The sequence below is a fragment of the Gadus chalcogrammus genome, chromosome 22 (assembly GCF_026213295.1).
Source record: "Gadus chalcogrammus isolate NIFS_2021 chromosome 22, NIFS_Gcha_1.0, whole genome shotgun sequence".
Lineage (NCBI taxonomy): Eukaryota > Metazoa > Chordata > Actinopteri > Gadiformes > Gadidae > Gadus > Gadus chalcogrammus.
In genome coordinates this window covers 14,922,647-14,937,375 of record NC_079433.1, presented here as the reverse complement: position 1 = coordinate 14,937,375, position 14,729 = coordinate 14,922,647, and the positions used below count along the sequence as shown (strand labels likewise).

Below are 14,729 nucleotides of genomic sequence, written 5' to 3'. Positions count from 1 at the left end.
AGACTTAATGTCAAACCATATTTATATGTGGGGTGAATTTGACTACTGATGAATAAAATGTAGTGTCTCAGGTGGCATGGAGGGAGTGTGCAAGTGCTGACTTGGTTTCCACCACTCTGTTTTTGGTATTGTACCTATAATAAGACGAGGAGAATTCGACTCGTGTTTTCTTTTTGGCGTCTCATTAAAAAACTCAGGTTTCTGCCACTTTGGATTTAATCAAAACGTACACCGACCAGAATTTATGTTTAAGCATAAAAAAATATATGAATAATAAATGTTGCCTATATAGAGCATTCGGTAAGTGGTAAGTTGGTCAAACAACACAGTAGGCCTATACAATTAGCCTACTATTCGAAGAATTATGTGGCCTTAAGGTCGCAATTCAATTGTTTGTCAATGTATGGAGTAGCCTATAGGCATTTGAATTAGATTTCATCTAACAATTGATTTGAAGAACTGTAGAAAAGAACGGTTCAAATCGTTTTGTTTTTTTACCTGTGGTAGATCACAGAATAATATTTTCGCTTTTATTTATATTATTTTTCTGTAAATTAAGAAAATTAAGCATTCAAATGAATGTCCAGCAGGTCAAGCCACAAGCTGTCAAGTGATTATTGCCGGCAGCTTCAAGATGGGACAATATGCCTACAACAACTGTTACAACTGACTCCTATGTCATTTTCATCCGAGAGAAAGACTGTGGAGCATGAAAGACCCCCACCCCCGGTGGGGGTGGGACACACACACACACACACACACACACACACACACACACACACACACACACACACACACACACACACACACACACACACACACACAAAACCCACACTCACACACGCACACGCACACACACACACACACACAAACCCACACTCACACACACACACACACACACACACACACACACACACACACACACACACACACACACACACACACACACACACACACACACACACACACACACACACACACACACACACAAAGTTAAGACATTCAGATCTTCATCATAGTGTCAACCCTTCACAGATGTCTTATACTGAGAGTCATGTTGTCTGTACTCTGCAGGCAGGCTGGACTAGAGACGGACCGGATACGAGAGGGCAGTTGGTTTCCTTAGCAACCGTAGACGCCAAACGGGTGACTTGGAGGCCGATCGAAGCCCATCGTGGGACTGAAGAGTCCACTGAAGAGTGTCGTCGACGCTCCAGCTCATAGATGAAGCATTCTTTGTTTTGATGACCTATTCGGTTTACACGATGGATGTTTTACTGGAGTCTCAGACCAGGCCGCTCGCCACTCTGTCGGTGTTCAGTTACATCCCACACCGCAGAAAGGAAGACAAACAGGTCACTTTCGTTAACAGTGACTCCAAGGTATCTTTTTATTATTACCTTTGACCACAGGTGATAGTTTTAATAATCCCTGATATGTGTTGTGGGTTGTGATATAGGTCTGAGAGGGCGTATTGACGCCTGATGACAGCACCGTTATTTTGCTTATGGGTGCATGATATTCTCACTTTGCTCCGTCTTGACTTCAGTCCAAGCTTTAAAGACCCACAATTTGGTTAATTCGTTACTTTTACTGCTGTACTATATTCCATTGTAATGTTATATTATTAATTAATTAATAATATTCCCGCAGGCGCCGGAGCTGTGTTTGTATGACCGTATCGTCCACCAGACAGAAGGTTACGATAACAAAGTACACCGGGACGACAGAGCGCACCACAAGGGCAGAGGCATGGACATCTATTCAGAGGTATGCAGGTGCCTTAATATCTAAAGGTCAGTTGTCTTGTTAATCTCATTGCCCAATTAATCTAAAAGAACATCCATTCCCAAAGACTTGGCACATGATTTTAATTGAGTCACTAAATACATTTGCAAAACGTTCCGATAGTTTTTCGGTCTGTGTTACATATTGTGTCCACAAGGGGGCGTACCCCCTTTAATTTAATGAAAATGCACATCACGTCGCAATCAAGGTCAAGTCAACGTGCCGTTATCTTCTCCATAGATCACATAGGCTTATGTAAAAAAAAAAAGTAAGGCATACTCATTTAAATAAGCATTTGAAATGGGATTTATCTTCTCACAAAAAAAGAGCATGCTCAATCTCACATTGATTAGCAGGTGTACAAGAAAAAATAACTGTTGAACTGAATATGTGGTTAGAACAAATGATATGATGCAGATGCAGAACAGACCAGACTAAACGATAACGGATGTGTATGACTCCATCCTCCTCTTCTCCTAGGAGAGGGCCCGGGTTGTGCCAGTGCGGATGTCCTCTGAATACGGGCGTCGCCCACCACCCCTGCTTTACGAGCCCGGGAAGCAGTTCGTCCACGTGCTACACATGAAGAAAGAATTCTTCCGGAAGAATGGAATCACCTGGAATGTTGGAGAGGGATACGGAGATGTGGTCCCTGTTTGAAGAACAGTGACGAGAGCACTAAAAGTATTATTGTGTGTCAGTGTTGTGGTATATTGACGGTAAGGGAAATAAGGCTTTCAATGGGTGATATCAAATAAATTGTGTGGAAAAGCTCAGTATGCCATCGCAGTTTTGGGTTAGAGTTAGAACAAGGAACAATTGAACAATTTCCATTGATCCTGGGTCATTTAAACCTTACTGATTCAGAAATAGGTCAGTAGGTTAACAAAGCCTGTAAATTGTCTGTAGTACATGTGTTTTAGTTTGTATCAGGTACTTCAATCTATAATCCGTTACTGGAAAGGAAAAGTAGGCCTAAAAAGTCCAACTATGTATCAATAAAAAAATGAGATTGAAGGAAGCTGGGCAATGATCTATTCACAAAAGCTGAGTCAAAAGTACGGAGCTTGAAGGATTCTTCACTGATCCAAGCCAAAACCAATCTAAACAGCCTTTATTTACATAAAGTCTTTATATCTATTCTACCTTTATGTGTGATTCCAGGAACACTTTGAACTGTATTATATTGTTATGCTAACATTATGTCACAAAATGATTAGTTTTAAAGGGAATAATTACAAATTCATGAAAAATATCCATCAAATTGATTGAAATAGTTATTGGTGAAATTTTGCGTTACTCTTGTTTTCATAAGACTTGAACAAAGACTCAAACTGAAAATAGCAACTTATTTACAAATATTTAATGCATTACAAAACGACAGCAGTGAAAATGTACTAACATTGCAGTAGCTGTTGGTCTCTCCTGCTAAACTCCAATCTCCACGGCTAGAATTACATATTCACCCTCCACACCGGATAATGCTGGCTTTGAATGCGAAACACTGAATATTGCGTTGCCCATTTAGAGGTAAATCCACCAGATGGAAGGGCCACAGGGCCACCCACACTGCACAACGCTAGAGCAGTAGGGCTCTGGAGCTCTGCAGGCACCCCACGCCCTTTTCACACACCACCCTACAGGTGGTGTGATGGGCCACACCAAACACACACACTAACACACACACACACACTCACACACACACTCACACAAAAGCAAAGCGATGTCCTCCAGGCAGATCAACTGGCCTATGGTTCCTCTTTGCTTCAGCTTTTTGTTTTTCAGCAAAAAGTGGATGATCTAAAACAGTTTGTCTGCCCACAGTACCGCTGAGTTCTAAGTACAATCGTTGCAAATGCTAAAAATCACCTGTGCGTTTGTGTGTTTGTGAGTGAGCAATGACCCTTTTAAGTGTGCAAACAAATATGTTTGTGTACGTGTGAGTGTGTGAGTTTGTGTGTGTGTGTTTGGGAGTGACTGTGTGTGGGGGGGTTTGTACATGTTTGAGTGAGTGAGTGTGTGTTGGTTTGTATGTTTTTGAGTGTGTGTGTGTGTGTGTGTGTGTATGTTTTTGAGTGTGTGTGTGTGTGTGTGTGTGTGTGTGTGTGTGTGTGTGTGTGTGTGTGTGTGTGTGTGTGTGTGTGTGTGTGTATGATGCATTCAAGGCATCACGGTCCCTTGCGACAGCGAGCGGCTCATCTCGGTGTGAACAAAGTAGGTCTTCAGCTCGCCCTTCCCCTTCACGCTGATGACTCCCCGACAGGAACACACGTACCCCAGCGCACCCAGGGCCCGGCTCGTCTCCTCCGTCACCTGGCGTTGGGGTTACCATGGCGACCGTGAGTGGCCATCGAGTAACCCAGGTGACCAAAAAAGAGGGTACAAGTTAGACCGGATCCAGTCCAGCACCGCTACAGCGGGGGTTAGGCCTGGTGTGTGAGGTGTCCCACCCACCTGGATCTTCCCGAGCACGCCAGTGGTCTCCATCCTGCTGGCCACGTTCACACTGTTCCCCCAGATGTCGTACTGGGGCTTCTGGGCCCCGATGACCCCGGCGATCAGCGGCCCGTGGTTGATCCCTGCCAGAGAGGAAACGACTGCACCGGTCAATGACGATGTAACAGATCACACCACGGACACTTAAAGCAACGGGTAAAAAACGTTCAGTCCCCCACCGACTCGGAGGCGGAAGTCGTTGAACGAGTGTCTGTTGATGAGATCCAGCTTTCCAACCAGGGCGAAGGCGAACTCCACCATGGTGCCGATGTGTGTGTACTGCCGGTCGTGTTCCTGATCGGGACCAAACAACAGCAACATGTGGACATTTGTTTACTTGACAGAAATAAAAACATCCAATTATCTCAATGTACAGTTGCAGATGTAACTCAGCATGTGTGTTGTATATGGCTATTATTATTCTGGTCAGGCACTATTATTCCACAACGTATCCTACTGCCTGTTTATGTGGTTTAAATGACACTTCGCTCAACTACAGAGAGAAGACATTCTCCCAGGTTTTTGTTGCAACGAAACAAGAGGTTTTGTTAGCCGTTCTCGCTGCCGTTAAACAATTAACTTGCTTTCAGAAATGCCCAGACGTTTGGTAGTGGGGCCAGATCTCTGATGGTCTGGGAATGGGAGACTAGTGGTATATCAGCCTGCACCATGTGTAGACGGTTTCTACATTAGGTCCCACTGTCACACCACTGTCACGGTTGTTTTATATTGCAGCGTGTTGATGTATGTTGTATGTCGAATAATACTAGTTAATCGTAAGCTTAACTAGTATTCTTAACTAGACTAATGCATGTACTTAACTAGACTAATGCATGAGTACTAAAGCCTGGTGTGTGTGTGTGTGTGTGTGTGTGTGTGTGTGTGTGTGTGTGTGTGTGTGTGTGTGTGTGTGTGTGTGTGTGTGTGTGTGTGTGTGTGTGTGTGTGTGTGTGTGTGTGTGTGTGTGTGTGTGTGTGTGTGTGTGTGTGTGTGTGTGCGCGTGTGCATGCCTGTGTGTTCTCTGGGCCAGGCATAGCGTTGAGACCAGTGGCAGCCATGTAGGTACTTCCAATGGTCTTGATCTTCTCCACGCCACTAAACTTTGGCTTGGATAGCAGCTGGTATAAAAAGCAGTAGATACCAATATCACTTTGTGAAATTCATTGTCAGCAAAATTCTACAAACATTTTCGGCAAACAAGGGAAATGATAATGTTTGCTTTCTGGTATTAAGAAGAGGCCTTTCACCTCATCAAAGTCAGCGATGATCTCGTTGAGGAGACGCAGGCACTCCAGCCCCTCCTTGTTGACGTCAGACTCTGTGTAGAACTCCTTGAAGTCCGGGATGGAGGCGAACATCACGCACACTGATTGGTACGACTGGTGATACAGGTCCTGATAAGGATACATACTGCAGCATTATGGATGTTATACTATATCATAAAATCCCTGCTTGATGGCTTGACACAAAATGGATTCTTATCTTTACAAGGAATTACTGTGGAGAAACCTTGGAAATTGAGTTAGATGTAGGATGTAGAGTTGCAAAGTGAGAAAACATTTGATCCATAGTGACTTACATTAAACACAGATACAATTAGGTTAAGAGGCAAGTTAAGGTAAGGGGTCATCTAGATCTAGGAATCCTACCAGTAGGCAGTGGACACTGGGCATTGAACCTGGTACATACATTACAGCCACCACACTATACTTTATTGAATTAATGCTGGTATACATTATATTATGACATTACATGGAAAGTCGATTGTATGTTGGGGACCATAACCGGCCGGTCTTACCTCGTTCTTCCAGTTGCGTGCAAGGAAGTGCTCGGCCACGTGGGCGGGCAGAACGTTCTCCAGCAGCACGCGGTTCAGGTTCTCCATCGTCTCAATCTCCTCGCACTCACGCTTGAACTTGTCCCTCCACAGGAAGTCCAACCGACAGTAGTATTCATTCTGTTAGTGAGAGAGAGGGAGGGAGGGAGGGAGGGAGGGAGAGAAGGAGAGACAGACAGACAGACAGACAGACAGACAGACAGACAGACAGACAGACAGACAGACAGACAGACAGACAGACAGACAGACAGACAGACAGACAGACAGACAGACAGACAGACAGACAGAAAAAGGGGGAAGGAGCGAGAGAGAGGGAAGGATAGACAGACAGACAGACAGACAGACAGACAGACAGACAGACAGACAGACAGACAGACAGACAGACAGACAGACAGACAGACAGACAGACAGACAGAGACAGAGAGAGAGAGAGAAAAAAGGGGGAAGGACGAGAGAGAGGGAAGGAGAGACAGACAGACAGACAGACAGACAGACAGACAGACAGACAGACAGACAGACAGACAGACAGACAGACAGACAGACAGAGAGAGAGAGACAGAGATAGAAACAGAGACAGAGAGATAGGGAGAGAGAGAGACCTCGTCACATAACAATTAATTTGTCACTTTAGAATAGATAAGCATTATACCCAGCTGCTCCTTTAGCGACCTCTGCGCAATCTCTTGCAAATTAGCATGGCTGTATGATACAATGGGTTCTTCTTCCCTCTTCTCTTATAATCATTCTCTCACCACAAGCCTACCGTGTGTCTGGGAACGGCATAAAAAAATCGAAACTCAAGGAGGCATGATTGGTATTAAAAGCAACATCCCTTTCTAAATATGTGAGGAGGAAACAGAGAGTGGGCCGCTCTGCTTTGCATGAACTATGGGTTATTCATGCTCGGGGGTCCCTCTGCAACGCAGCGGCACATGGAAGGTTACCCGTCAAGGTTCCACCCCGCGAGAAAAAGCATGCGTGTGTGTGCCCGTGGGTGTGTGTGTGGGTGGATGTCGGCCTGTTTGCGTGCACGTCGACCGTTCTGTTTCCTAGTCTCAGGTGAGATTCACAGCATGTTATGTCTATGTTTGTTGTGTATGGGGAATGGGTTAACCTAGCAATTATTATTGCTTGGCACTTGGTTCTATGAACATCCTTACTGTACCAACAGTGATATTTCGTTGTTTCTCATTCTTCTGACAAGTGTACTTATTGTAAGTCGCTTTGGATAGAAGCGTCTAAACGTAAATGTATGTAACATAGATGATATGCACTCGCTAGGTGTCATCCAGCGGGTTTATATATGCATGTATCCTTTTATAGAGGTGGGAACAGACTACAAATGAATGAGAAATTGGAGGCAGACAGCCAATACTGAAAGAATATTTACATCTTTGCGTGTGTGTGTGTGCGTGTGCGTGTGTGTGTATTTGTGTAGGAGGCAGAGGGCCGGAGGGGGGGGTGGTATATCTTGTTGCTTTTTGAGTTGGACGTATAACGTCCACCAGGACTGTGAGTAAGTAGGTTAGGGGAGGGGAGCTAACTCAGAAACAGGCTGACAGTGCTGAGAAGAGGCCCAAACTGGTCTAAGCCGGTTTCAGGAGCCAGAAGTTGGGGTTTACCACTCAAGCTACAACATCATACTTAGCGTACTTAGACATATAGCGGTTACAATTAATCAGTGCAAAGATTTTCGCAGATTTTATAAAAGGAGCAAATGATCACTCTAAAAAAGCAGGCCATAACTATCTGTGTTAGGCTTTCCATCCGATAAATTCTGCTTGCGGCTTTATTTATCGAGCATAATTGTATTGTTATTATTGTATCTGTTCTAGTAGCTGACACTTCCTCCTTCATGTTTTGGGGATGGGGGTGAAACTTAAATCTTGCTAAAAGAACTAGGACGGATACTTCAGAAAACTTGCGGTTCATCCTGTAATTAAAACCATGGGTTAGGTCATTAAAATGTAGTAGTTTAATGTAAACCTATAAATTATGGAAGCTACTGTGATGCCTCTGTTGAATCGATATCAAACACATTGACATTATTTTAATCCAACCATTGAATATCCTCCAAATGTAACATCCCATAACACCCCAACACCGCCCAAAAGACCCAGAAGAACCGCCGTCATGGAGGCAAGGGACAAAAGTTCAAAGCAACAGAATGTGTGTGTTGGTGCTGACAGCGACCCAGAATCAACAGGCACTTGGGGGATTGACTTGACCTGCTGGAAAGCCTACTTTCTATGGAGCAGGTCAGAAGAGCTTTAAACATCTGCTGCTGATGGATGAGGCCCCATAAGGGATGTGCACACACACACACACACACACACACACACACACACACACACACACACACACACACATACACACACACACACACACACACACACACACACACACACACACACACACACACACACACACATTTTTTTTCCACACGTCCATCAACACGCTCACTGCTATATGATTGGCTACAGACCTGCCGGGCCAAAACCAGAAGAGTGATGAAGAAGATGAAGAGCGACACCGAGCCCATTGTCTTCAGATCCTTCAGAACCCCTGGCCTTCAGAGAGAGAGGACACACACACACACAGAGCGGACACACACACACACACACACACACACACACACACACACACACACACACACACACACACACACACACACACACACACACACACACACACACACAGAGCGGACACACACACACACACACACACACACACACAGAGCGGACACACACACACACACACACACACACACACACGGAGAGAGGACACATACACAAACACGGAGAGTGGACAAAACACACACACAAAATCGGAGAGAGGACACACACACACACACACACACGGAGAGAAGACAGACACATAGACACACAAACAAGGAGATAGGATGAACACAAACATACAACCACACACACACAAACACGGAGAGAGGATACACACACACACACACGAACAGGGAGAGAGGACACACACACGTACACACAAACATTACCACATATCGCACATTACATTGGACACAGCAACTGAGCGGCTTTCCACTGCTGGACCACCAGCTGGACTACCACATACCTATAATCTATGGGTTTAATATATATAATTATCTGTAGTTTCAATATTGTAAGATGACCTGGACACCTAATTCACAAATTTATGGATGCATGATATGTAAATAATGTAGGGATTCACATACTTGGCATAGTCCGGGAAAATAGTTTTTTATCAAGAGAGCTATAGAAACAGAGGTCAAGCTAGTGATACAAAGTAGAAAGATGTGTACATACACACACACATATATATATATATATATATATATATATATATATATATACACACAGTATATACGTACAGAGAGAGAGAGGGATGGATAAAGAGAGAGAGAGAGAGAGAGAGTTTAAAAGTTCAAAAAGCTTTACTTGTCCAACATGTTGCCATGTTAGAAAATTGTCTTTGATTGTCCTTAATTGTCTGTATGTGGTGCTTGTGTAAGAACTATGTTATGTGTGTGTATTGCCTTGGGTATGAAGGGTTTTGTATAGAGAGATTTTTTGGCCAGAGGCACTCTGTATCTTCTGCCTGATAGAAGCAGCTCAATACAGCCGTGGAGGGGGTGGGAGGGATCCAGGATAATGGAATTGGTCTTCCTTTCCACTGCCTGATACACACACTCCTATAAGAAACTCTGAAAGCTGTTTTTGAGAGAGAGAGAGAGAGAGAGAGAGAGAGAGAGAGAGAGAGAGAGAGAGAGAGAGAGAGAGAGAGATACAGAGAAAGGGAGATCGATAGATAAGTCATATGCTGGTGATTTAAATGGGATTTCTGCTGGCTTCTTTGATTGTTGAGTTCAGAAAGCTAGAGATCAGGTCTACTACCATTCTAAATTACATTTCTGGTATTAGAGTGTGTATGTATGTGTGTGTTCTCCCAAGAGTTTCTTATAGGAGTTTGTGTGTGTATTTGTGTGTGTAGCGTTCCTTATGAAGACAGGCATGGCCTCCGGTCGGACCACAGACTGGCTGAGTGCCTGTTACGCAACTACTTTTCTTTTGGTGCTTGTTTGAGTGTGTCTTGTGTGTACATCTTTTACGTGTGTATATGTTGGGGTCTTGGTAGGTATGTGTATGTGTGTGTTTTGTGTGTCAATACACTTTTGTAGGGGGTTTGTATTTTTTTTTTTTAAGGTTTCTGTTTGTATTTTGTGTGTCTGTGTTTTTTGTGTGTGTTTTTGTAGGTGCGTTTGTTCAGATGTCACTATATCCAGTGTCTATGTGTGCAAGGGTGCATGTTTGTGTGCGCGTGCATGTGTGTGTGTGTGTGTGTGTTCAGACATCTGCTCTGATCATACATGTGAATTAATGTGTGTATCTGTCCAGTGCCTGTGTGTTTGTGTGATTTTACAATGTTAGTGTGTGTGTGTGTGTGTGTGTGTGTGTGTGTGTGTGTGTGTGTGTGTGTGTGTGTGTGTGTGTGTGTGTGTGTGTGTGCGTGAGTGTGTGAAGTTTTACAATGTATGTGTGTGTGTGTGTGTGTGTGTGTGTGCGTGAGTGTGTGTAGTTTTACAATGTCTGTGTATGTGTGTGTGTGTGTGTGTGTGTGTGTGTGTGTGTGTGTGTAATTTTACAATGTGTGTGTGTGTGTGTGTGTGTGTGTGTCGTGCGCGCGTGTGTGTGTGTGTGTGTGTGCGTGTGCGTACGCGTGCGTGTGTGTGTGTACCTATCCAGGGTCTCCATGTGGTACAGCGCTGTGTTGTAGCCGTCCAGCAGCGGGGCGTGCGTCTGGAGGATAATGACATTGTATATCACCACGGCAACCAGCATCACCACCATCTTCAACTCGTAGTTGATCCTCAGGAACACAGAACATGACACCAGCCCCAGGATACAGCAGTAGATAAAGTACTGGAGAGAGAGACATAGTGGGACATAAGGATAATGGAGAGAGATAGAGGGAGATAGGTTAAAGTAGAGAGAGATAGAGGGAGATAGGTTAAAGGAGAGAGAGATAGATAGGTTAAAGGAGAGAGAGATAGAGGGAGATAGGTTAAAGTAGAGAGAGATAAAGGGAGATAGGTTAAAGGAGAGAGAGATAGAGGGAGATAGGTTAAAGGAGAGAGAGATAGATAGGTTAAAGGAGAGAGATAGAGGGAGATAGGTTAAAGGAGAGAGAGATAGAGGGAGATAGGATAAAGGAGAGAGAGATAGAGGGAGATAGGTTAAAGGAGAGAGTGATAGAGGGAGATAGGATAAAGGGGAGAGAGAGATAGAGGGAGATAGGTTAAAGGAGAGAGAGATAGAGGGAGATAGGTTAAAGGAGAGAGAGATAGAGGGAGATAAGGTTAAAGGAGAGAGTGATAGAGGGAGATAGGTTAAAGGAGAGAGAGATAGAGGGAGATAGGTTAAAGGAGAGAGAGATAGAGGGAGATAGGTTAAAGGAGAGAGAGAGAGATAGATAGGTTAAAGGAGAGAGAGATAGAGGGAGATAGGTTAAAGGAGAGAGATAGAGGGAGATAGGTTAAAGGAGAGAGAGATAGAGGGAGATAGGTTAAAGGAGAGAGTGATAGAGGGAGATAGGTTAAAGGAGAGAGAGATAGAGGGAGATAGGTTAAAGGAGAGAGTGATAGAGGGAGATAGGTTAAAGGAGAGAGAGATAGAGGGAGATAGGTTAAAGGAGAGAGAGATAGAGGGAGATAGGATAAAGGAGAGAGAGATAGAGGGAGATAGGTTAAAGGAGAGAGAGATAGAGGGAGATAGGTTAAAGGAGAGAGAGATAGAGGGAGATAGGTTAAAGGAGAGAGAGATAGAGGGAGATAGGATAAAGGGGAGAGAGAGATAGAGGGAGATAGGTTAAAGGAGAGAGAGATAGAGGGAGATAGGTTAAAGGAGAGAGAGATAGATAGGTTAAAGGAGAGAGATAGAGGGAGATAGGTTAAAGGAGAGAGAGATAGAGGGAGATAGGTTAAAGGAGAGAGAGATAGAGGGAGATAGGTTAAAGGAGAGAGAGATAGAGGGAGATAGGATAAAGGGGAGAGAGAGATAGAGGGAGATAGGTTAAAGGAGAGAGAGATAGAGGGAGATAGGTTAAAGGAGAGAGAGATAGAGGGAGATAGGTTAAAGGAGAGAGAGATAGATAGGTTAAAGGAGAGAGATAGAGGGAGATAGGTTAAAGGAGAGAGAGATAGAGGGAGATAGGTTAAAGGAGAGAGAGATAGATAGGTTAAAGGAGAGAGATAGAGGGAGATAGGTTAAAGGAGAGAGAGATAGAGGGAGATAGGTTAAAGGAGAGAGAGATAGAGGGAGATAGGTTAAAGGAGAGAGAGATAGAGGGAGATAGGTTAAAGGAGAGAGAGATAGAGGGAGATAGGTTAAAGGAGAGAGAGATAGAGGGAGATAGGTTAAAGGAGAGAGAGATAGAGGGAGATAGGTTAAAGGAGAGAGAGATAGAGGGAGATAGGTTAAAGGAGAGAGAGATAGAGGGAGATAAGGATAAAGGAGAGAGATAGAGGGAGATAGGTTAAAGGAGAGAGAGATAGAGGGAGATAAGGTTAAAGGAGAGAGTGATAGAGGGAGATAGGTTAAAGGAGAGAGAGATAGATAGGTTAAAGGAGAGAGAGATAGAGGGAGATAGGTTAAAGGAGAGAGAGATAGAGGGAGATAGGTTAAAGGAGAGAGAGATAGAGGGAGATAGGTTAAAGGAGAGAGAGATAGAGGGAGATAGGTTAAAGGAGAGAGAGATAGAGGGAGATAGGTTAAAGGAGAGAGTGATAGAGGGAGATAGGTTAAAGGAGAGAGAGATAGAGGGAGATAGGTTAAAGGAGAGAGAGATAGAGGGAGATAGGTTAAAGGAGAGAGAGATAGAGGGAGATAGGTTAAAGGAGAGAGAGATAGAGGGAGATAAGGTTAAAGGAGAGAGAGAGGGAAATAAGGGTACAGGATACATTTTGTGCATGCAGTCAAACACGTCTTAAAAGCAATATTTCGGATGAGGCAGAGGTTATTCAGACGGAATCCAAGTGTGGTTAGTTCTGATAGCAACTTAGTTAAAATCACCCTAATATTGCCATAGAAAAAATTAATTGTCCACCATCCCTTCAATTCCCAATATACGAACGCTTACTGGCACAAGCCTAATTTGGACAAACTCAGTTGTATGTTGAGCCCTTAAAGGCTGATTATAGTTCCAAGTTCACGCAACGCAATGACCACGCAGACACTTCGACGCAGTTGTGAACCTTTATGGTGCTGCGCCGGGTTTTAGTAAGCGGACCAATCACAGCCCTTGCTGCTGCGTCGCCTTGACGTAAGGTTACAATTTTTGGGAGGCGCACGTCCGGCCCTTGCGGTGGACGCAAGGAGGGTCAGCAAGGACGTAAGGGGTCCGTAACCCCCTTGTGTTGCGTAAACGTGGGACCATAATTTCCCCTTTAACCCCCTTGATGTAGACACATGTGCACGTCAACGGTATCACTCACAGGCAGATAGAACTTGTGGTCCCCCTCGTTGTGTTCTGGGCCTTGGGACTGGCTGGCATTGGTGAGATTCACAGACATGGATGGCATCTGCATTTGGTCTTCCAAGAAGAACTGGCCAGTGTTGATGGAAGGGGGGGGGGGGGGGGGGGGGGGGGGTTGGAGGGATAAAGAACAAACACCATTCATATTTCACTTTCACAGTTCACTTCAGTGAGCTAGTTGCTTCCAATGACAAAACACATCCACATTGTGTGCTAACAAAGGAGCATCTCACCATGTTGAAGACAGACATGACCAGGATGAGGGCCATCGTGGTCATGGTGAGGACCAGACGCAGCCAGGGTTGGTTGGCGATGATGATGGCCGAGGAAGAGGGCAGCCAGGAGAAGGAGGCCTTGCCTGCTCCCTGCTGAGCATACAGACAGACAGACCTCAGACAGACAGACCTAAGAGGGTCAGACAGGCAGATGACATGTATCAGAAAGACAGACAGAACTCAGAGAGAGAGAGAGACGGACAGGTGAATGATGGATGCATTAGAGACACTATTCATACGCTGAATTCATTATGTTGCTAGTCGTGGTACTGTGTGTCTGGAGCCTGTTTTAGAATGCCGTTGGGCTTCGCCACTCCGTCTGGGGACAAAGTGCCCCTACCTGCCCTGGCACTTGAACAACATGGGGTAAAACCACATTTGCAGTTCAGCCTTTGGTAACACCATCTGCTGTATTTTGCCATTCTCTTAATACAAACGCTGGCCTGTACCATAGGAAATCTTAATCGCTAGACTCAAGCAGCTCTGACGTTTTTCTCCAGGAAACAGAGAGAGACAGTGTTTTTTATTTTATTAAACTGAACTGGACGACTTACGAATGGGATTCTTCTTCCGAGCATTATTGGAAAATATTTTTAAGAGTGCTTGATGGTAATAAAGTATTTGCATTCGAAACTCGCAGATGTGGATTCGTAGACTTGTAATCAATTAGTTGTGTGTAGTAGTTGTTATGTATTCAACTAAAGACTACATAATCACGATAATAGTTGCATTGTTGACCATGTTTTGTGCAAGTTTCTTAAAGACATATATATGTCTTTTGCATGTATAAATGTCTGAATAACCTCGTCTCT

The 14,729-nt window shown here is 44.3% G+C and overlaps 2 protein-coding genes across 3 annotated transcripts in view; one reads left to right on the top strand and one right to left on the bottom strand.

The window, feature by feature from the left end:
* The first annotated feature begins 1,156 nt into the window (after nt 1-1,156).
* On the top strand, nt 1,157-2,769 carry cfap90 (cilia and flagella associated protein 90). Its single transcript, XM_056583060.1, has 3 exons — nt 1,157-1,382; nt 1,654-1,770; nt 2,269-2,769. Exons 1-3 carry the CDS (start codon nt 1,245-1,247, stop codon nt 2,446-2,448), a joined length of 435 nt encoding a protein of 144 aa, XP_056439035.1. The 5' UTR covers nt 1,157-1,244; the 3' UTR covers nt 2,449-2,769.
* A 292-nt stretch (nt 2,770-3,061) lies between these two features.
* Nucleotides 3,062-14,729, bottom strand: part of adcy2b (adenylate cyclase 2b (brain)) — a 36,719-nt gene continuing 25,051 nt past the window's right edge. The window contains exons 17-26 of one of the 2 annotated variants that reach the window (XM_056583058.1): nt 13,876-14,010; nt 13,602-13,712; nt 10,847-11,031; nt 8,607-8,691; nt 6,083-6,241; nt 5,532-5,678; nt 5,295-5,402; nt 4,464-4,578; nt 4,243-4,367; nt 3,062-4,101 (exon numbers count right to left, since the gene is read on the bottom strand). In XM_056583058.1, the coding sequence (XP_056439033.1) occupies nt 3,949-4,101; nt 4,243-4,367; nt 4,464-4,578; nt 5,295-5,402; nt 5,532-5,678; nt 6,083-6,241; nt 8,607-8,691; nt 10,847-11,031; nt 13,602-13,712; nt 13,876-14,010 (1,323 nt within the window). In that variant the 3' untranslated portion in view covers nt 3,062-3,948. The remainder of the gene's footprint in view (nt 4,102-4,242; nt 4,368-4,463; nt 4,579-5,294; nt 5,403-5,531; nt 5,679-6,082; nt 6,242-8,606; nt 8,692-10,846; nt 11,032-13,601; nt 13,713-13,875; nt 14,011-14,729) is intronic. The other variant, XM_056583059.1, reaches the window with a different exon arrangement.